The sequence below is a fragment of the Otolemur garnettii genome, unplaced genomic scaffold (genome assembly GCF_000181295.1).
Source record: "Otolemur garnettii isolate 467f Iridium unplaced genomic scaffold, OtoGar3 scaffold00172, whole genome shotgun sequence".
In the NCBI taxonomy this organism is placed as follows: Eukaryota; Metazoa; Chordata; class Mammalia; order Primates; family Galagidae; genus Otolemur; species Otolemur garnettii.
Window position 1 is genome coordinate 1,859,259 of NW_003852567.1, and position 22,786 is coordinate 1,882,044.

General features: G+C 46.5%; 2 protein-coding genes across 4 annotated transcripts in view; both read left to right on the plus strand.

Annotated features, from left to right (window-relative positions):
- The window catches only part of FAM219A (family with sequence similarity 219 member A), a 55,275-nt gene extending 34,992 nt beyond the window's left edge, over positions 1 to 20,283 (plus strand). Inside the window, exons 2-6 of one of the 2 annotated variants that reach the window (XM_012811705.2) lie at positions 12,360 to 12,408; positions 15,491 to 15,593; positions 15,804 to 15,884; positions 16,702 to 16,756; positions 17,182 to 20,283. In XM_012811705.2, the coding sequence (XP_012667159.1) occupies positions 12,360 to 12,408; positions 15,491 to 15,593; positions 15,804 to 15,884; positions 16,702 to 16,756; positions 17,182 to 17,340 (447 nt within the window). In that variant the 3' untranslated portion in view covers positions 17,341 to 20,283. The remainder of the gene's footprint in view (positions 1 to 12,359; positions 12,409 to 15,490; positions 15,594 to 15,803; positions 15,885 to 16,701; positions 16,757 to 17,181) is intronic. The other variant, XM_012811706.2, reaches the window with a different exon arrangement.
- A 318-nt stretch (positions 20,284 to 20,601) lies between these two features.
- CUNH9orf24 (chromosome unknown C9orf24 homolog) overlaps positions 20,602 to 22,786 on the plus strand; it is a 22,472-nt gene continuing 20,287 nt past the window's right edge. Inside the window, exon 1 of one of the 2 annotated variants that reach the window (XM_003800275.1) lies at positions 20,602 to 20,954. In XM_003800275.1, coding sequence (XP_003800323.1) covers positions 20,820 to 20,954 — 135 coding nt within the window. In that variant the 5' untranslated portion in view covers positions 20,602 to 20,819. The remainder of the gene's footprint in view (positions 20,955 to 22,786) is intronic. The other variant, XM_023519346.1, reaches the window with a different exon arrangement.

Here is a 22,786-nt window from a genome sequence, read left to right on the forward strand (position 1 = left end):
GGGTCCGGGCTGGGGATTCGAACCCGCCACCTTAGGTGTACGTGGCTGGCGCCTTAGCCGGCTGAGCTATAGGAGCCGAGCCAGAGGGACCAATCTTAAGGACTCTCCAGTCAAATGCCCCGTACTGGTTCTCAGCTGTATGTCTCCTCAGTGTCTATGCCTCCTTCCTTACCTTCAGGAACTGGAATCCACTTCTGGAAAAAAACAAAAAATCCTCTGGTCCATGCTCCCTAAAGACCTGTTAGCCTGTTCCCCATATTCCTGTCCTCTGAACCCTGTCTAAGTAGAAAGCTCTTAGAAGCTTGGTGCCTGGCTCGGCACCTGTGGGTCAAATGGCTAAGGCATCAGCCACATATACCTTAGGTGGCCGGTTCAAATCCAGCCTGGGCCCGCCAAACAACAATGATGGCTACAACCAAAAAAAAAAAATAGCCAGGTATTGTGGCGGGCGCCTGTGGTCCCAGCTACTTGGGAGGAGGAGGCAGGAGACTCACTTGAGCCCAGGAGTTGGAGGTTGCTGTGAGCTGTGACGCCATGGCACTTTACCCAGGGGGACAGCTTGAGGCTCTGTCTCAAAAAAAGAAAACAAAAAGAAGCCTGGTGCCCATAATACAGTGGTTACAGCGCCAGTCTCATACACCGAGGCTGGCGGGTTTGAACCTGACCTGGCCAGGTGAACAACAATGACAACTGCAACAACAAAAAAAATAGCCAGGCATTGTGGTAGGTGCCTGTAGTTCCAGCTACTCAGGAGGCTGAGGCAAGAGAATCACTTAAGCCCAAGAGTTTGAGGTTGCTGTGAGCTGTGACACCACTGCACTCTACTAGGGTGACAGCTTGAGACTGTCTCAAAAAAAAAAAAAAAAAGGAAGAAAAGAAAGCTCTTAGAAACCCAACCCCAACCCCTCCAGCTCTCTTTATCTTAGAATAATTGCCCCTGTCCTATGAAAGGCCTCATCTCTAAAAGTCTGTATTGGCTAAAGAGAAAGGTTTGCCTCCTCTCCACTGCCTACCCTTATACTATCTTCTCCTTCACCTAGGCCCTACTGGTCTATCTCTTTTTAAAAATTTTTATTGTGGTAGAATATACATGACAGAATTTAGCATTTTAATCATTGTTGATCTATTTTTAAAGAACTTTGCACCTTAACCCCTTTCTCTATTAAATGATATGGTATTTCTCTAAACAGGCAGGGGGTGGGGATGATAGGGTGCTCAAAGACCTTACAGGTCAAAAGAGTGTGTAGGCCAAGACCTGTGTCTATAGCTGGTCCAAGGGCAAGGCAGGAGCCCCTCAGCATCCAACTCAGGGGATGAAGGACTGGCCTCCTAGAGGGAAGAAAGCTTCTCAAATTCTGACTCTGGCTTCTACCTCCTGGGTCATGAGACATTCCCTAGGCTCTTATGCACAAGCTTTCCCCCAGCCATAACTGCTATAGTAGGTACACCTGAGTTGAGTTATTTGTCCCATCTCCCAAACAAAGGATTCTGAGCATAGGGTTTCCAGGTGAGTGGCAATGGGAGTGAACAGCAGAGCATCAGTGTAGAACAAGCACAATCCTAACCATGAAGAAGCAGAGCAGGATTCTAAATCTTTTTTTAAAACTCACTGGCCCCTTGTCTCTCCATTTCAAAAACAAATACAGCTGTTTACTATCTCACTGCAAGCTTCATACTTTTCACCATTCTTTTCTCTCCCTGTTTCTGAGCAGCCATTTCTGTAAACTAAATAAAAGGTAAGGGAGTAGGAGCTGCCACCTTAGCTGGGATAATGCCAGAGCCATTTTGGTTAATTCTCCCACCCTAAGTCTGAGAGCAAGGGGAGACACTCTGTGAGGTTTGCCTCCTGGCTGTGCAGTTACCACTGGTTCCCACAGCTGATGTGCTGACATAGGTGAGAACCAGCTAAAGCAAAGTAGCCGGCCACCAGACAGTACTGGTGCTCCACATAGAAGCCTTCCCAAGCTTCAGCATACAGTCATCCCTCCTTTTGTTCTTAATCAGTGGCCTCAAGTCAGGAGTATTTTATCTGGCAGGTGATGCCCAGAGGAAATTCTCTTCTATGAAACAAGATTCCCCAGAGGAAACCAGGTAAATGAAGACTGGAGCAGAGCTCACCTGGAAGATGATGGATAGATGTGATGACCTGAAATTCCCTGGCACACAGTGAAAAAACAAAATATTAAAAACCAGCTATACTCTCAGTCATGACTGGAGGCATTGTAAATTGGAACAATCCTTTGGGAAAGCAGTTTGGTGATATGTATCAAGAATCTTAAAAGCACTCATGCTTTTTGACTTAGTAATTCTACTTTATTTAGGAAATGATCCTAAATGCAAATATGTATGATTCCAGTGTAGCATTATTTATAATAGTCAAAACTTGCAACCAATCTGAATGTCAAAAATAAGTGAATGATTACAAAGTTATTGTATATCCTGTCTGTGTATGTTACACAGTGATTAAACAGATAGTTACTAAAACAATGTAAGAATATAAAACTGGACCTGGTGGCATACACATGTAGTCACAGCTACTTGAGATGCTGAGGCAGTAGGATCACTTGAGACCAGAAGTTTAAGGCTGTAGTGCACTATGGTTACTCCTATGAATAGCTACTACACTCCAGCCTAGGCAATATATAAGACCTTGTCTCTATTTCTTTTTAAAAAAGATAGAAAGCTGATTATGTTTTGATACTAATTCTTTTTAAATACAAAACATAAGATACAGTGTGTTCTTTAAATATTGTTTTATGCACGTGTATTAATTGATGCTCTCTGATTATGGCAACAAAATCCTCCTGAAACTATTTTAAGCTCAGATGGCAAATGGACTATAAGCATGCTAGAGTTTCCCATCCTGTCTAAGGGCAACACAAAGCCAAGCCTTGGAAGGGTAGGAAAGATTCTAGAACCAGAGCCTAAAACCTAAGGAGCACTCACTCCATCTCTTGTGTTTGCCTCCTTCTGAAAATCAGCTTTATTCTTATCTTCCTCCCCAAAGGCTGTGCTTGCTACCATATCCACAGTTTTGAACTTTAAATCTCCTTAGTCCCTCTTCCTAATTCTGGGGGCAGACTAGTTTTGCCTGGTTCAAGCATATATCCAGAGGGGTAGGAGAACATAGAACTATCATGGTTCCTGGAGGCTCACCTCTGTGACTATGAAGATGGGAGCAGCACCAATTCCTAGAAAAGGAACACCGGAGTCTTGCTACTACTATAGTATGAGCAGAAGATGAAGACATAGAATGTTAACAGAGGTTGTCTCAAGGTGGTAAAACTGTGAAACTATAGGTGATAAAAATTTTTTTTTAGCATGTATCACTTTATAGTAGCAAATCTATTAAGTTTACTGTGGCTACAGTTGTTACTAGGCCTGGAGTAAGTAGCACCCTCCTCCATTTTGGTTGTCCCAATAATGGACACCAAAAAGATACTAAGGCTTAGTGGTACTTGTTTTTGGTAATGAATTCTATCCTAGGAACTGTGAGAAAATCCCCAGCTACTCCCAGTGTCAGCTCGAGTTCCCAAAATCTAGCCCTAGCATGAGAATCCTTCCCACTTTTTATTGATGAGCTTCACTTTACCCCACAATGCTCTGCAGAAGTGTGGTGCATATGAAGACAGAGTGCTTTCCTCCTCTGCATTCTGCTACCAGCCTATAGTCTAGAGCTGGAAAGAGAGTGGACACTCAATGTGTTGACTTTATTTGAAGTGAGTCTCCTATTAGAGAAAAGTCTAGAAGACTGCAGATATTTAAACTATTAAGAGAGGCCTCCCTGCACTATCCAGGATCCTCTTCCCTCTCTCCCAGATTCAGGCTTCATAAACTTTCTCTTTGACTTTTTCTGTTCTTCCCCTATTTGTAAGATCCACCAATACTTGGAGAAATTCTCTTTCCTGTATTTCCCTGATTCTCCTCTGGATCTTCTCCGAAGAAAAAGAAGTCTGGGGTTCCTTTCTTACCCCCATAAGAGGTTTTTGCCCTTCCCTATAAGTGGTCCCTCTATATCCCAAAAGATCTTAATATGTCCCAAAAGGATAGACATCCTGGACAATTTCTTGGCAGTACAGGGAGCTCCCAGAGAAATCCTGGAGGAAGGGAGATGGGAAACAAAAACAGGAGCTACCCAGTAATAAGACTCAGGAAATGGCCTGTGTGTTGAGGTGTGGCTTCAGGTCATATTGTGGAATAAGAGCTGTCATTAGCCACACGGTTCACATGTTGAGGTGTGGAGTCAGAGACAAATGAGAAAGCCCAGGCTGAATAACAGTTATCCACAGGGAAGTAGAGCCATCTAACAAATGACCAAGTTGCTACTGAATATTCTTAGACAAGAGGTGATGGTTTTTCCCAGCTATGGACACTCAGTAAAGCTGTTGTATTTTCTGGGTTATCTTCTAAAATATGATTTCTAAGCATGTTTATTTCAATGCACTGCCAAAAGATGTTTGGAGAGTGGCATAATCCTGAATAAGACCATAGCACCAGGTAGTTTCCAAGATGACCTCTAGACAAATAGTGACAGGAAACAGAGCTGCTCTTTAGTGCCCTATCTTGCTGTGCCCAATTGTCAGAGAGTGGCCTGAACCCCTGATCTCTTCTGATTTCCTGTTACCTTATCAGCACTATCCTTCCTGGTCCCCTTCTTGCTTTCTGCTTTTCTTTCTGTCCTGCTTCTTGTTATCATCCAGGGAAACTAAACAGGGTACAGGTTATCCTATTCCAGTATTACCCAACTCAGAACTGCCTCCCCCAGATCCCCTTAAAACTAAAGGAAAATTCATCTGTCTTCTGTGAAGAAAGTTTCAATAATGTTGATACAAGCACTTTGCCTCTTCATACCTCACTCTAAATTCATCTCAATTTCCATCTTCCTGAGAATTAGTTCTTGGAGGTAGGGACAGAGGTTACCTTTCCCTGTGGGAAAGCTAAAATTTAATCACATCTCTATCCTAAGTCATCTATGCTTGGTCCGCAAGACAAAGGCAAGATTCTTTAGCACCATGGACAGCGCCTTTCATCCACGTGACTGGATGACAAGGGTGAGTGAAAGATGAGGATTGTAGCTTGGAGCCCAGCCAGTCTGATCTCATTTCACTCTGGCCAGCCACCAAGTATCCCTCTTTTCCACCACCCCCTTGGTGGAAAACCCCCTTCCTTTACCTAACAAAGCTTTTAGGAAGAAATGAACTTCCTTAACTTTCCACCTACTTTCTACCACCATGTTATCCGCATCCGCCACCCATCCTCTCCACCATCCGTTTTAGTAAGGAGCCTCCTCCTCTGGTCCAAGGTTCTGGGTCCATCTGTTCTTGACTCCTCAGAGATTTATATTCCATAAAAGATCTCCTTTTCTACTTAGCTTCATTCCCTGCAGTCTAGGACAATTTGTCTAGCATTCCCTGGCGCTAAAGAAATCCTACAACTCTAAACCTTATTCCTTCCTTCCTTCTTATTCCCTCCCTTCTCAGTCTAGCTCCCTCAAAGGATAGCTTGGATTCGCTATCTCTACATCCTCATCTCCAGTTATCTCCTAAATCTGCTTTAATCTGGGCTCTGTTCCTACCCTTCAACTAAAACTATATTCGCTGAGGCTACCTATGACTTCCTTATTTCTAAATTTTGTCTTATTTTATGGACTTGTTTGCCTATTTGACACTCTTGATCCCTTCTACCTTGAAACTCTACTTGAATGGCCTCAGTTCTATTCCTACATCTCATCTCTCTGTTCCTACATTTTCCTTCCACTCATCCCCTAAACGTATATGTTCCTTAGAGCTTCATCCTTGGTTCTTGACTTTTTTCATTCTGCTCGTTCTCTCTGAGGGCTTATTCCCCTCTGTAGCTTCCATCACCACCAGTCTACATCTCTTTTTTGAGCCCCCACACCTCAAATCCTACTGACTAGTGCTATCATCTGGATGTCCAGAAGACACCTCAAAATTCAACATGTCCCCAAATGAATTTACCTGGTTTTCCCTGGCAATGTAGCTGTGCCTTCTCTTGCATCTTCTGTCTTAGTAATTACTATTCCTTTCCCAGTTATTCTAGACAGTAGAGTAGGAATGTCTAGGCTCTTCATTTTACTTTTTTTTTTTTTTTTGATAGAGTCTCACTCTGTGCCCTGAGTAGAATGCCGTGGCATCATCATAAGTCACAACATCAAACTCCTAGGCTTAAGTGATTCTCTTGCCTCAGCCTCCCAAGTAGCTGGGACTACAGGCACTTGCCATAATACCTAGCTGGTTTTTCTATTTTTAGTAGAGATGGGGTCTCATTCTTGTTCAGGCTGATCTCGAACTCCTCAGCTCAGGCAATTTACCCACCTCAGCCTCCCAGAGTGCTAGGATTACAGGCGTGAGCCACTGCATCCTGGCCCCTTTTACATTTTATATCTAAAGTCTGCTAGTTCTACCCTCAATGACATGCTCCTTTCTGTCCTTTTATCTCTTGCTTCTTCTTGGTTCAGGTCCCTGCTATCTCTCGCTGGCACTGTTATAGAAGTTTCATAAATTTCTTTACCTCCAGTCTCATTCACCTCCCACCTGCCCTCATGAGAGGGCCCTTCTCCATCTCAAATTATGTAACTCCCCTGCTTAAGTCTTCATTGCCCCTCCCCCTTAATCTCTTGCACAAAGAACAAAATCAAGGTGGTGCCTGTAGGTCAGTGGGTAGGGCACCAACCACATACATTGAGGCTGGCTGGGCTAGTTTCTATTTGTCTCCATGAGCCGTGGACCTATCATTATTTAGTAAGTGAGGGAGGAATTGTAGCATGGCAGAGTAAGGAAAGAAAGGAAACCTGAATGCTTCTGGTAGGGCCCCTCTTTACCTTGTGGAGGGAGCACCTTTGCCATAGATATCTCTGTATATAAACCAAGCCCCACCCTATATGGTATCAGGGCTGCAGCTGTGGGCTAGTCACTCTCTGGGCACACTGTCCATGATTGTGTGGCCTCACTGAACCTATATTAATGACAACTTGATAGCTAATGCAGATATAGTGTTCAGTATATACTATACTATGTAGTATTCTAAGTTCTTAACATATACTAACTCGTTTTATGTGAAATAATCTTTAACACAGGTATTATTTAATAGTGCGAGTACAATTTTACAGATGGAGAAACTTAAGCCCAGATCATACAACTAGTAAGTGGAAGATTTGATCCTAGACACTCAGGCTCCATGTCTATGCTTTAATCATTACAATCTTTTAGTCTGTGTGGCAAGGAGGATGGGACTGTCTTTCTTTCATCGGGCATTCCCTTAGCACTCAGAGTGAGGTCAACACACTGAAACCATGTGTCTATTCCCTAGTGAAGAAAGAAGAGTATAATTTGAACGTTGGGGAAAATCACAGTACTCAGCAAAATCACATGTTTGCTGAGTACTTGTGAGAATCAGATGAGCTTATGGATCTGAAGACTTATGTTAAGAACTATAAAACCCTCTACAAATCTTTTTTTTTTTTTTTTTGTCTCCCAGAGTCCTCCCAGAGCAGCCTGTAAAGCTCTGCTAGTCATTCAGAAAAGGAGTCTGTTTCTCCAGGTCCTCCATGAGACCAGAGGCATGAGCCTGGAAGGTTCCACTTTCTGATTTTTCCTTTTGTTCCCCTTTTGCCCACCCAAATCCATCTTATTTATCTGATCTGTGCCCTGAGTTGAATGATCTCTTGGGTCCCAGCCTACCCTTGTGTCTACTGTGCTACCCCCAGCTCCAACAAGTAAGGTAAGTCAGCTAGAGATAATTCATTAACTAGAACAGCTGTGGGGTAGGACGACAAGGAAAGAGTTTAATATCCCCTACTGATGCTTGGGCCTGTAGGAATAGAGCTGCCTCCCAGAGGACCTATCTCTAGCTCCTAGCCCTACTCATGCTCTCTTCCCTGTAAGCTTTGAAAAACCATTGACTCCATCACTGACCCTGGATAAGACACTTCTATTTGGGGCCCAGGCTTCCTCATTTTTAAAAAGAATATGTTGATTAATTGATATATATTGAAGCTGGTAATAGGTATCCATGATCACACTATAATGCTTTCTCTACTTTCCATAATAATTTCCATAATAAAACATTTTAAAATACCAGCTTGGGTTGAATCAATAGACTTTAACCTTTTTTCTCAAACAATAGAGCCTTTTCTCTAAGCAAAATCTTGCAACAGGCTGATATGTAAATGAAATAAAGGTAGATTTACTCTGACTGAAGGGAACCCAGACCTCCTGCCATCCCTCCCCTCATCATGCTCACTCAGGGAAAGCAGTTTAATGAAAATCATTGGACCAAATTAACTCTAAGGATTCTTCTGGCACTTTTGCCTTCCTCTAGCTATAGTGGCTTTGCACTGGCCATTAGCCCATATATCCTGTCCCAGAAACAGTGAGGCTGAGCTATTAATCATGTCTACAGTCTTTGGAGAATTTGTTTGAAGGGTTGCAGAACATGTGTTGCTGCTAGAGATGCATTTCAATTTCTGTCTCTGCTGAGTGTTTATTAATAATCTTGTTAATCCCCACTGTAGTTCCCGGATCTAGCTAAAGCCTTCAGATGTCCTTTGGGGGCATTTTAAATTCTCCCTGATTTCTTGGAGCCAGTCACTTCCTTCTGCCTGGAGTCCTTTCTAATACTTACATTCATGAATATTTTACATTTCATCTCCCTGATTACATCTCCATGTGATGGTCATGGTGCATTGGCTGCATTTCTAAGGGAAGACATAAAGGAAGCACACAGAAAAGGCTTGATTTTGCAGTCACACTGCCAGAGATCTTTGTGCTTGCCATTAAGATGGACTTCTATCATGAACAGTGTCAGGGGAAATGCTGAATGGTGGGCTTTGCACAAGAACTCTCCGCCTCGGACTTTGCACCCTGGCTTATGGCCCAAAGGAGCTGGCATCTCACAGAGAATCAGATACCACTGGGAACTGCTCAGTGGTCTTGAGGACGGCATGTGGGTCCCTATGACCAGAATTATTTCCCAGCCCCCATCCCAAGCCCCGTCCTTCCTGCAGAGTCTACCTCCAATGTTACCACTGACGTCTGATACCTCTAGCTAGAGAGAAGAGACTCTGATGAACTGGTCTGCTGTATGGAGTAAAAAGTTAGCTCCAAATACCTGGGGGCTTGTGATTTTAAAAATCATCCCCAGGGAAAGGACAGTGAAGCCTAACACTATCATGTGATGGCTGGAATGAAGGTTTAAGGAGAAGAAGCATAATTGGAAGGCCACAGGTTTAGAAGTCACTAGTATAAAAATGTCAATATCTAGGCCACACCCAGTAGCTCATCCCTGTAATTCTAGCACTTCAGGAAGCTGAGACAGGAGGATCATTTGAGGCCAGGAGTTTGAGACCAGCCTGAACAAGAGCAAGAACCCATCTCTACAAAAAATAGAAAAACATAGTGATGCATGCCTGTATCCCAGCTACTTGTAAGGTTGAGGCAGAAGGATCCCTTGAGCCCTGGAGTTTGAGATTGCAGTGAGTTATGATGATGCCACAGCATTCTAGCCAAGGAGACAGAGAAAGACCGTGTCTCAAAATAAACAAATAAAAGTCAATCTGAACTATAAGAGACATAAAGGTGTCCCAATGAGAAAGAGAAGGGCTGAGGGCAGGACCCTACAGAGATGACTAAGGGCTATGGGAAGACAGAAATAGCCCTAGAGCAGGCATCCTCAAACTACAGCCCACGGGCCACATGCAGCCCACCTAGGATATTTATCCGGCCCTCTGGGTATTTTTGCCACCACTGCCTGTCCTGCTTAGCAGCTGACTCATCCTGGGGCCCGTAGTCTGGCCCTCCAACAGTCTGAGGGACAGTGAACTGGCCCCCTGTTTTAAAAGTTTGAGGACCCCTGCTAGAGGATCGCTTCTCGGCCTTTTGGCTAAGATCAAGTGTAGAAATACCCCTAGAGGTAAGAAATGAGCCAAGGGATCCATGTCCTAAAAGCCATGGATAAATGGATGTGGTATATGGCATGTGACAAATGTTACAGAAAAAATTAAGGAATGTGACTGAGGGACTTAGAAATGTGCCAATGCTTCCCTGGTAGGGTCCCACTAGCATGCCTATAGGATTTGCCTTTTGAAGAGGCCTCCCTCTGGCTGTTTTGGAGTTAACCCTGTGGCCCATCATGACCAGAGCCCAGCTGTCTGATCTCCATCTCCCCTGCAAGTAGCACCTCAGGCTGTTTGGAGACAAAGTCTTACTTTGTCACCCTCGATAGAGTGCTGTGGTGTCATAGCTCACAGCAACCTCAAACTCTTGGGCTCAAGCAATTCTCTTGCCTCACTCTCACAAGTAGCTGGGACTATAGGCGCCCACCACAACATCCAGCTATTTTTAGAGATGGGGTCTCACTCTTGCTCAGGCTGGTCTAGAACCTGGGAGCTCAGGCAATCCCAGAGTGCTAGGATTACAGGTGTGAGCCACCTCACCCAACCCTGAGAGGCTGTTTTGGCCATGTAAAGGCATGTAAGCTTCTCCAAGGCTATGTGGAGGACAGACGTTGTCTATGAGGAGTCTCCCAGGGCAGTTTCTGAGCCAGAAAGGATTGGGAAGGATTGCCTTAGATGCAGATTCTATAGATGGGGAACTATGGCTCACACCTGTAATTATAGCACTTTGGAAGGCTGAGAAGGGTGAATTGCTTGAGCTCAGGAGTTGGAGACCAGCCTGAGCAAGAGAGATCCCATCTCTACTAAAAATAGGAAAATTAGTCAGGCATTGTGGTAGACACCTGTAGTCCCAATTACTCAGGAAACTGAGGCATTAGGATCATTTGACTCCAACAGTTTGAGGTTGCTGTGAACTATGATGACGCCATAGTAGTTAACTCTATGGTGACAGAGTGAAACAGAAAAAAAAAAGAATGAAGACACTATGGCATCTGACCTTGCTGGGCAAAGCCTCCTCCCTCCACCCCCTCAATCATGGCTAAGGGTAAAGGATCAGAGCAGAGGAAGAAGGCCCAGGTTCTGCCCTCAGGAAATAGCAAACCACTGTCGCAATACTGCGTATCAAGGGACTTGCACTTTGGATGGCCTAAAGGAACACAGGCAAGGCTAGGATTTCCCTTCTAAACACTCTAGACTTTGCTCTTCGCCTTCAGTGACAAGCATGTGTTTATCCCTGCTGCCTCATTTTAAAGGAAACAGAAGCCACCATAATGGTTATATATCCTAGCCTGTTTGGGTCAGCAGCCACCTCTATAGGTCATCAGCTGTCACTTAGATCTCTGGGCCTGACCCTATGACAACATTCTACCTATCTGTTTGCTCTCTGTATCCCCAGAGGCAGAACAGGCAGCAGCCTTGGAACCCCCATTTAATCTTCATACCTTGAGCTTACCACTCTGGAGACCCTGCTTAAAATGCAAAGATGCCTAGGTTGGCAGCACCCATATCAGTACTTGGTCATCAATGTCTCAGGGAGAAGGTGGATGACTCCTGCCCCTTCCCACTGACTAAAGCAGAGTGGGCGAGGGTCCTTTGATCCTGCAGCAGAGGAGCATGTTTTAGAGGGGACAGCAAGGCTAGATAAGGACTCTGGGCAGCACAGGGCCCAGCTGAGTGGAAGGAAGAGGAGGGCAGTGAGGGAGACTAAAATTGAGGGCAATCCACAGAAATCATGCTTTCCAACCTTCCTTGTCATCTATAGTATTAAATATTTTGCACTTTGGTCAGCAAAGGACTAACTGGCCACCTGCTGATTTGTCATGATTTGTCTTCTCACCTACTATACACAATCAACCTTTCAGGTTCCCCCAGGAGATACCCCTTAGGAACCAAAGAAGTCTTCATTAGAACTCCTTTCTTGTCAAGTGGCTACAGCTTTGAAGTCTAACCTGGCTTGGCCATCAGTTCTCTGGATCTTGTGAACTTGTCCTGCACTATAAAACAGAAGGAGAAGGTCTATCTCAGGGAGCACCTAGTCTGACCTTGAACCAGATTTAAACTCTCAGGAACTTAGAAAGACCTTGCCAAACAAATACCAATAAGGGCCTGAGGAGAAGGGCAATTAGTATAGGAGTTAAGAAACAGAAATCCTATGGGTTTAAGGAAAGAGTGGCAGGTTTTCTAGAGGAGGCTGGATCACAAGACTTTGAAGACAGACACCTAGTTGGGTGTAATTGGGACCAAGATCCTTGGCATTTCTACCCAGCCCAGCATCTTTGCCTCAAGGTAGATAGGTCTGTCTGTCTCCCTGAATGCCCTGCCCACTGCCAGTGGTGAATGCTCCCAGCAGCCCAGAGGGTAGGTGGGAAGGCTAGCTTTGGGGATGAAAGAAGCCTCCTGTATTATTTTCCTAACAACTCTCTGTCTCTCCTCTTTCTTCCCACAGGACCCTGCCGCCGCCTCCATCTCAGACGGAGACTGTGACGCCCGGGAGGGTGAGTCAGTAGCCATGAATTACAAACCATCCCCGCTCCAAGTGAAGCTGGGTGAGTGTGTCTGGGGGGTAAGGGAGATATGGGAAGTAGACAGGTGCTCTGTTCTGGGTCTGCAATGAGGTGCCACAAATAAACCAACTCAACCTAGATGATTCTAAGATTCAAGCCACCAAGTAACTGGCACTATGAGGCACCTTATCTCCTACAAGGCAAAGAAGGCAGCTACAGTTCTCTGCAGAAGACTCAAATTATAGGTGTTGCCTCGGAGGCCAAGAAGGTTCCAAGTATACCAGGGGATAGCTGCAGGGGTAAAGGCATAGACCCTGGAGAGAAGACTTCGTAATCTCATCAAACACTGGATCAAGCTAAGAGGAAGCTCCCTTAGAGGTGGTGTACAGTTGTTACATCTTAGGGATAAAAAGGAATGAGAGTTCTAAACCCATCCAAGAAGCTGAGCCTCTCCCCTGAGTCCAACCTCAGCCCATCCTGAGAACTCAGGGCCTGTTTGGATCCTGTTTGGGAGTGTTTTCCCTTAGTTTCTTAGAAAACTCAAACACCCCCCCCCATTCCAGGTCACCTTTTCCTTGGAGGTTTCTCTCATGTCTAATCCAAAGTCAGCTGTTGTGCAGCCTGCTCTTTGGAAGTCACCTGGCTCCCAAATGCTGCCCACTGCTCATATACCTACTGTTCTCACTTCACCCTATGCTAAACACTGCCCCTCTTCTTCAGGAACCAAAGTTGCACTGATTCAAGGCTGCTGTATTTAACAGACTTTTCTAAAAGAAATTAGTTTCATGAATAGAAATCACAATACAGTTTATACTGGAAAGAGTTTACAGTTAAATATAGCCCATCACTATCCTTCAAGACTCTGCTGCCATCCCTACCACCTTCCTGTCCATCTTTCTCCTAAGGCTCCAGATGCCCATAAAATACTACATCTCTCCTTAGTCCTAAAATCCCTTTCCCATCTATTCTAAAACCTTGTCCCTCTGCAACTGCCATGATGTCTTTCCACAGAGTCCTGCCTTTTTTAAATGTTTTATCTTGTTTCTCTCCTTCCAGAACACATCGAAGGAGCCCCTCAAGCTGTTTTTCTAAACAAGAGAACGGTTATTTCAGTGGAATTTGTTCATCTTCCTAGGACATGAGACTCAAACTATCAGTTTTATTTGTTTATTATTTTTTAATTTAACAATACAAATATTTTGACAAGTACAATTTCTCTACTCTCCCCCATCACATTCTCCTCCCCAGAGGTAATCATTCTAAGCCTTTTTAGGCTTTGTGGTTTTATTTTGTATTTTAACCTAAATAGCATCATATTGTACACAGTTTCTGTGCACATCTGTCCCCCTTTCCCTTAATATCTTGGAGCCCCTTCCAGTGTCAATATACAGAGACTTTATTGTCTTTAATGGTTGTACAGTAGTCTGTAATTTTGTTTTTGCCAGTTTATTGTTTGAATTTTTTACTATTTCAAACAACTTTAGCATGCTTTTAAAATAATATTATTTTTCTCCCCAATTACATTGCCACCAAAGCGCCTCATGAAAATTCACAGCTTTGTTCCATTTTGCGCTAAGGAAAATTGCCACCATGATCTTTAAGGCAAATTGCACCCTCTAGAGGTTTGGAGTGGTAATAGCAGCCACCACCTGCTGGAAAAAGGACAAAAAGCCGGAGTCAGATGAGCAGTGGCAAAGAAAGAGGGTCAAATGATAGAAGAGAGATTTGGAGGTCAGGGGGAGTTTCAAAGTGAGTCACAGTGGCTGTAAAGGCCCTTCCTATCCTTACTTACTAGAGCATGTGGTTATTTTATGAGACTGCTTTTCTCCAGTGTCCCTCTGCCCCTAACAGTTCTTTTCCCTAGAGCTAGGCTTTACTTGAGATTCATAGGAAAGGTTAGATGGGCTTCCTCCAGGGCTCAGGCAGCTACTGCTGGTGACAGTTGTCACACATCAGACAGCGGGTCATCCAATGGCCAGCCCTGTGAACCTGGTCGGTTCTTGAGCATTGGAGAACTCAGAAGCTGGCAGAGGGCCAGGCGCAGTGGTTCACACCTGTAATCCCAGCACTCTGGGAGGCCAAGGCAGGTGGATTGCTTAAACACCCGAGTTCAAGACCAACCTGAGCAAGAGCCAGACCCTGTCTCTAAAAATCGCCAGGCATTGTGGTGGGGGCCTGTAGTCCCAGCTACTGGGGAGGCTGAGGCAAGAGGATCGCTTGAGCCCAAGAATTTGAGGTTGCTGTGAGCTATGACACCATGGCACTCTACCAAGGGTAACAAAGTAAGACTCTGTCTCAAAAAAAAAAAAAAATGCTGAGTTGGAGCATCACTTAGGCAGCATAGCCAATGAGCTGCCCCAGCCTCCTGCTTCCTGCCCTGCCAGCCCTATGCTGCTTCTCACACTTCACAACCTTCAGTGGCTCCTTTTTCCTTCACATTAATCCCAAACTCCTCTGCCTGGCATTCAAGGCCTTCACACTCTTGAGTTTGTAACCAGAGAGAATAGTCAGCCCCTTAGCACAGGATCTGACACATGATTGGTGACACAGATACCTGGTGAATAAATAAATGACTGAAAAATAGATCCTACTTTTCTCACCTGATCTCTCTCCCTCTTCACTCCTTCATAATATCCAGAACCCATCCTTATGTTCACTGCTAAATGCAATTCTGTTCATACTATTTTCGTATAATCCTTCCTAGAATACCCTCCTCTCTCCAGCTCATGGTGTCACCTACAGGAAGCCCTCCCTGACTGCTCCATCTTTCTGTAATTATCTCTTTCACTCCAACCTTTCCCTGACGTAAGGCACACAATAACTGTCCTACATGAAAATTGTAGTTCCCGGAAGACAGGCATCAGCCTCCTCATTTTGCACCCCACTATCTGCCCCAGTTTGTATAGGGTGAAGTACTGTCTCCACGAAACAGCAGGGGCCTTTTGAGTTGAAATCCCTGCCTCAGACCCTATAGGAGCAAGTGGTTTCACAACAGAGGCCCAGTCCACCCTGGGTGGTAAGTCAGGGTGCCCCCAAGGGCAGGACACAGCTTCCTTCCCATGTTTTCCTGCAGAGAAGCAGCGGGAGCTGGCCCGGAAGGGTTCCCTGAAGAACAGCAGCATGGGTAGCCCTGTCAACCAGCAACCCAAGAAGAATAATGTCATGGCCCGGACGAGGTAGAGGCCCTCTCTAGACCAACCAGACCCTGCCAACCTCCCCTTCTTCCCTCCCTCCTCAGGCCCAGCTCCTCTCTGGGAGGAGAGAGCCTAAGCAGGATCCAAAGGGTAGGGGTGGGAGAGGAAGTGGTGGGGTGGGAGTTCAGCCCAACCCCCTTCCAGGTTTGTGGGCTCCAGTTGCCACACTAACTCCCAAAATTCTTCCCACAGGCTGGTCGTCCCCAATAAAGGCTACTCATCACTTGACCAGAGCCCAGATGAGAAGCCACTGGTAGCCCTTGACACCGACAGGTGTGTACCAGAGTTTGAGAGCAGCTGAGCAAGCCATAGGAAGCTGTGTGAGCACAAGAGGGCTGCAGAGGCCACAGCTGCTACATTGTCAGAGTACAGCATTCCTCAGCCAGGATTTCTTCAAGGGTGAACCCAAGAAGTCAGGGAAATTTGAGTCCAGAAAAAGCAGGGAAAGGTTGAAAAGAGTATCTAGAAGGAGGTTAAGAGTAGTGATTTATTTAGAAGGGTGGGGCTAGGAACCTGTCTTTAAAAACATGTATTTGCGGGGTGGCGCCTGTGGCTCAAAGGGGTAGGGTGCCAGCCCCATATGCCAGAGGTGATGGGTTCAAATCCAGCCCCGGCCAAAAACTGCCAAAAAAAAATATATTTGCTGAGCAAACAGTTTTTTGTTTTGATACAAGATCTTGCTCTGTCCCAGACTGGTGTGATTATAATTCACTGCAGCCTCAAACTCCTGGGCTTAAATTATTTTCCTGGCTCAGTTTCCCAAGTAGCTGGGACTACCGGTGTGCATTCCTACACCTGGCTAATTTTTTTTATTTTTTGTAGCAAAGGTGGTCTCGCCATGTTACCCAGGCTGGTCTGAACTCCTCACCTCAAGCAATACACCTACCTCAGCCTCCCAAGTGGGAGGTTATGGCATGAGCCACAGCACCTGGCCACAGTTTTTATTTAGATTGCACTCTTTATTTGGAACTATGAGTGAGGGGTTGGGCATTGACTGGTGGGGAGGTGAGGATGCAGGGAGTTTTGTATTTAATTTTTTTCTCTTTAATTTCCTTGAATCACTTCTCTATCCCGTTTCCTCCATGGCCAGCGATGATGACTTTGACATGTCCAGATATTCCTCCTCTGGCTACTCCTCTGCTGAGGTGAGCCTCCACCCCTTGGCACCCTAAACTTACACCAGAGCAGGATGGCCTCTATCAAGGAGAAGAGCTGCAGCAGATTCCTAAGCATACCCAGAGGGGAGGACTAGGCAAGGCTGGGTGGAGTCCCATGTGGGTATGGGCCTGGGATAAGCTGGCATCTGAAAAAACATCCAGGAGCCCAGAGTTAGGAGTGGGGCTTAAGAGTGGAGCAGTGGAGCTTCCATACAATGGGCCGTGAGCTACCAGCATCGCGATATAGGAGCGGGCCTGAAACAGGCAAAATCCAGACGGAAGTAGGACCAGAGGTGAGACGTTGACTTTAGAATGAGAAAGGGTCTGTGGTGAGAAAGGACTTCGCGTTGCCTGGAGCCGGTGGTAGTGCCCTCAGCCACCCGGAACCTGACCTCCCTCCCCTTTGTCTACAGCAGATCAACCAAGATTTGAACATCCAGCTGCTGAAGGACGGCTACCGGTTAGATGAGATCCCCGACGACGAGGACCTAGACCTCATCCCCCCCAAGTCCGTGAACCCCACCTGCATGTGCTGCCAGGCCACGTCCTCCACCGCCTGCCACATTCAGTAGCGGGTGGGGCCTCTGCGGCCGCCTGGGGCGGAACCGACTCGGGCCAGGTTGGACCGGGCAGGGGCAGCCCCTCCCCAGCTCGTCTGCCTACCCCGGCGCCCCCTACAGCCGCCAACCTCGTTAACAGTCATTGCTTCCTCCTATGGTAGGACGTGTACCTCTGTGTGTTAATGTAGCCGGAGAAACCAAAACCGGGTCTCTCTCCACCCCAGGGGGGCTGAGGAGGGCTAGAGGCTGTTTGTTCAGTTACTTGGGGGACCTCACCCAGCACGCTGCCCCCCTCCCCAAGGTTGCAGTCTGGTGCAGGGGAGAGAGGACTGGATGGAAGGGAGGCCAACATTAATGAGTGGGGGGAGAGATCACAAACCCCAGTGAAGCCATGTACCTCCTAGCCACAGCTTAACAAGGAAAGAGGCTGGAGGTTGGGGAGAGAAAGACCCAGGGCAATGGGGGCAGGTCCCAGCACTTCAGGGTCCCCTCCACTAGCCCCTGATAGCCCATGTACCTATTTACATTTGTCATTTCAACTAATGTGAAGCCTGGCAAAGCTGTCCAACCAGATAACTGTCCCTCACCCAAGGGATCATGACCTTCTTTCTCCTCTTTGCCCCATTCACCCCCTTCCTTGCTCCCTGGGAGTGGGCTAGGGTAAGGTGGGCTTTAGAGATAGGCCAGAATTTGTATGGCCTATGGCAGTATGATTTGCCCTCACCGGCCCCTAACCAATGCATCTATCTCTCTGCCTCCCCCTTTGTGGACCCTACTTCCAACTTTGTTCATTGGTCTCTGTCCCAGGCTAGAATGAGGGAGTATGGCTGGCCTCCAAAATCACATTCCCATCTTACCTCAACCCAAGGCCTGGGTGGCTGGTTCCCAGTAAGAATCTTCAAGAAGTAAGCTTTGGAGTATACAGTGGGCTGAGTGGCTGTGTAGACATGGTAGGGAGTGCTTGGCAAAATGTGTGTGTGTTTAAGGCTGTCAGGGTGTGTGTGTGTATCTGTGTTGGACAGACCTGTCTTTCCTGGCATCTATTCCTGTCATAGATGTGGGTGCCTTTGTTGGGGAAGTGACTGTGTAGTCTTTTTACAGTGTGGGAGGCTACTCAGCAGTGCAAGGGACTGAGAGCCTTGGGCTGGAAGTCAGAATCCTGGGTTCTGGTCCTATCTCTGGCAATCTCCTGTGATCTTCAACAAGCCGCTGCTTTTTCTCAGCTTCAAGTTCCTCAACTGTGAAATGAACAGCAGCTGATATTAATTTTAAGGTCCGTTTATACATGAAGGAATTTCTTCATAGGAACTTCTGTAGAGGGAGATGAAGAAATCTCTGCGTGATTTTGTGTACACCCAGGGTGCCTTCTGAGTTGTGTGTGTAGAAAGGGAAAGGGGCAGTTTTTATCAGCACCACATGAGTACATGTGGATATTGGAATACATGTGTCTGTCTGTGAACATGTATGTGTGGGTTGTATCTATTGTGTGTGTGACCATACAGGTGTCTGTGGGCCAGAATGTGCTGCTCCTGCTTTTGTTGCTGGTTTAGGGGCAGGGAGTAGGAAAGCTGAGATGAAAATCAAGAGGGAGAATCAGGCCTGGTGGCCATCACCTATAGCCGAAGCTTTTCTGGAAGCTGAGGTGGGAGGACCACTTGAGCCCATGAATTTAAGACTGCAGCATGCAATGATTGTACCTGTGAATAGACACTGCACTCCAGCCTGGGCAACATAGCAAAACCCCATCTCTAAAAAGAAATAGGAAGTCAAGAGGGAGGAGATTAAAATGGCTTAGTCCTTGCATTAAAAAAAAGGGGGGGGGGTAGAGGTGAACAGCTTTCCCAACTTAAAGCTAGGCAATATAGATCTGCCCCCTTGTGAAGAAAAATGAAGTGAAAGCACAGGATAGTCTAAGACTGCTCAAGCCTATGCCCCACAAATCTCGTATCACAGGGCCAAGGTGTGGCCATTCCTCCACGCTGACACCTCACATGTGTTAGTGTATCCACTCTCATGGATATCACTCACATGCTGTGAGCATGGGATGGACAGATCCATAGCCCACTCTGGATACCAGTCCTGGGAGGTGGGAGCTGGAAGGAGGGTGACTAGAGCCGGGAGTGAGGCTGCTGTCTTAGGAAAGGTAGCACCTCCCCCTGTACCACACCCAACTGCAAAGGGATGCAGCTCTTCACCTGCCCCCACCACTACTCCTCCAACCCATCTCTATATCCCCTAGTGCAGGGGTTCTAGTTAGTTGAGAAAATTCCAGAAGGGGGCAAGGAACAGAAAAAGTACTTGCAGGGCCCATTTGAGCCCATCTCCCACCCTGGCCAGCATCCCCACCCACCGTCATCTAGGCCCCAGAGCCAGGCCTCCCACCATACCACCACCATCACCACCCTGGACTCCTTGACTCACTCTTCCAGAACATGGGTACCTCCTCTTTTCTGGACTTATTTAGACTGATGCCTTTGCCACTGATTTGCTGTGTGACTCTGGCCCATTGTTTAATCTCTATGGCTTTGAGGAACCAGGGAAAAGCTCTCTCCTTACAGGACACACCATTTCCCTCGCAGGCAAGGACTTCTGACTGAGGCAGTGTATGTGTGGCAGAGAGGCAGGAAGCTGGCAGCCAGCAGCTTCTGCGTCTAGGGAGAATGTGTGGTTCCTTCCTTCCCTGTCTGGGAGGCTAAAGGGGAAGAATCAAGGCCTTAGCTTGCCCTCCTGCCACCTTCCCCCTTGTAGATACTGCCTTAACACTCCCTCTGCCCTCAGCTGTGGCTACCACCCAGCCAGGTTTCTCCGTGCTCACTAATTTATTTCCAGAAAGGTATGTGGAAGACATGAGCCGTGTATAATATTTTTTTTAACATTTCCATCGCAGTATTGACATCATCCTTGGTTGTGTATCGTGTAACACAAATAATGATATTAAAAGCATCAAACAAGCCAGCCTCAACTCCATGCCTGGGGTGTGGGCAAGGGGCATGTGGGCTGGGAAGGGGAGAGAACTGATCCGCTGAATGCACATTACTTGTTACTCTACCTCTACTCATGGGTTCCCAGAGTGCTGCTCATCTACTGCATGATTAAATCACAACCCTCAGAATCTCTGTTTCTCTTCAACAAAATGAAGTACACCCTGGATCTCCAGAGGCCCTCTGAACTCTTTGAAATTGAGCTCTTTTGATAGGCTTAAGTCCGAAAGGACCCAGGAGTAGGGAGGAAATTAGACCTCCCCAGGTTTAAGGCTGAGCCAGGTGATATCATAATGGGCAGTGCCCATCCTAGAGGGAGAAGCAGGGTGGGGTTGGAGCAGGAAGCTGTGGGAGAAGGAAGCTGAGGGATCCTCCACAGGAGGGGGTCGCAACAGCTAGGGGCACCTTCCAGGCTGGAGGTGTGGGCCATCTAGGGGAAGGGGTAGCCACTGATGTCTAGCAGGAGCCCTTGGTAGGTAGAGTCCACCACGGCATCACCGAGACCCCACCATGTTCCTCTTCTCCCGGAAGACCAAGACTCCCATCAGTACCTACAGTGACTCCTACAGGGCTCCTACCTCCATCAAAGAGGTCTATAAGGACCCACCTCTGTGGGCCTGGGAGGCCAACAAGTATGTGACCCGGGTAAGTGGATGTTGGGGAGGGGCAGGCCTAGGTATATGGCCATGTGTGTCTGAATGACTAGCAATATGTGGTTATAATTATTTGTAGCTTTGTGTATGTATGTGTTTTATTCATTTGCCTAGGCATAGAATTTACAATGGTATATAAAATAGCATAAGATCCTGCCTTCATGGAATTATATCAAGTTAGGAGGTAGGGAGAGACAGATAATAAACAGGAATTAAATAAGAGTTTTACAAAGTATCAAAAATTCTGTAAAGGAAATAAACAGCGTAATGGAAATAGAAAGGGAGAACTACTTAGAGAGGTCAATTGAGAGTGGAAATAAGAAAGGGAACTTAGCCATCTGAAGAACTGAAGAATAGAAGAGCTGAAAGTTCCAGACAGAGTGATCAGAAAAGTGCAAAGGCCCTGAGGCTGTCCATGGCATAGGCCAAAAAATGTCCCATAGGCATGTCTGTAGCATGTATATCACAATTTCCTTGTGTCTGTGTACTTGTGCAGCTTTCACAAAAGAGAGAGATCTGTATGAGTCTTTACCCTGCCTAAGAGAATTTATCTGTGAGTACCATCCAACAAAAACTTTGTATCTGGCTCGGTGCCTGTGGCTCAATCGGCTAAGGCGCCAGCCACATACACCTAAGGTGGCGGGTTCGAATCCCCAGCCCAGGCCCACCAAACAACAATGATGGCTGCAACCAAAAAATGGCCCGCGCTGTGGCAGGCGCCTATAGTCCCAGCTACTTGGGAGGCAGAGGCAGGAGACTCGCTTGAGCCCAGGAGTTGGAGGTTGCTGTGAGCTGTGAGGCCACGGCCCTCTACCCAGGGGAATAGCTTGAGGCTCCGTCTCAAAAAAAAAAAAAAAACTTTGTATCTTCATGTTGTAGGCACCCAGGATTCAAAAGAGAAGGGCTAGACCAGTGTTTTTCAACCTTTTTTATGTCTCAGCTCACTTGAACCTATAGTTAAACTTTTGAGGCACATTTAAATTATGTTGATCAGAAAAAAGAGTTAAAAAAATATACTTACTGTGTTTTGAACTTCTTTCAAAAATAGTTTAATTAAGTATCTTTAAATTTTTTCGTGATCGGGCGGCACCTATGGCTTAGCGGGTAAGGCACCTGCGCCATATACCGAGGGTGGCAGGTTCAAACCCGTCCCCAGCCAAACAGCAACAAAAAATAGCCAGGCATTGTGGCGGGTGCCTGTAGTCCCAGCTACTCAGGAGGCTAAGGCAAGAGAATCGCCTAAGCCCAGGAATTGGAGGTTGCTGTATGCTGTGATGCCACGGCACTACCGAGGGTGATAAAGTGAGACTCTGTCTCTAAAAAAAAAAAAAAAAATTTCGTGGTACACCAGTTGAAAATCACTGGGCTAGATCTTGCCTTTAAGGAGCTCACAGCCAACAAGTGAACAAAATAGGGATGCCCAATGTGGAACATGCACCAGCAGAGTCAAGTGCCGATAGGAGCCCAAAAGGAGATAGCACTCCCTGGGACAGGAAGGGTAGATCTATTGAGTGATCTAGGAGGAAGAGGTTTCCAGCAGAAGAGAGTGGTGAGAAAAGAAAGGCAGCCTGCGCACAGGGACCCACCAGCACCTAAAACTGCTAGAGCAGAAGGAGGGGTTAGAAAGAAATCAAGACCAGGTGCGGTGGCTCATGCCTATAATCCTAGCACTTGGGAGGCCTAGGCAAGTGGATTGCCTGAGCTCACAGGTTCAAGACGAGCCTGAGCCAAAGCAAGACCTCGTCTCAAAAAATAGCCGGGTGTTATGGCGGGTGCCCATAGTCCCAGCTACTCAAGAGGCTGAGGCAAGAGAATTGCTTGAGC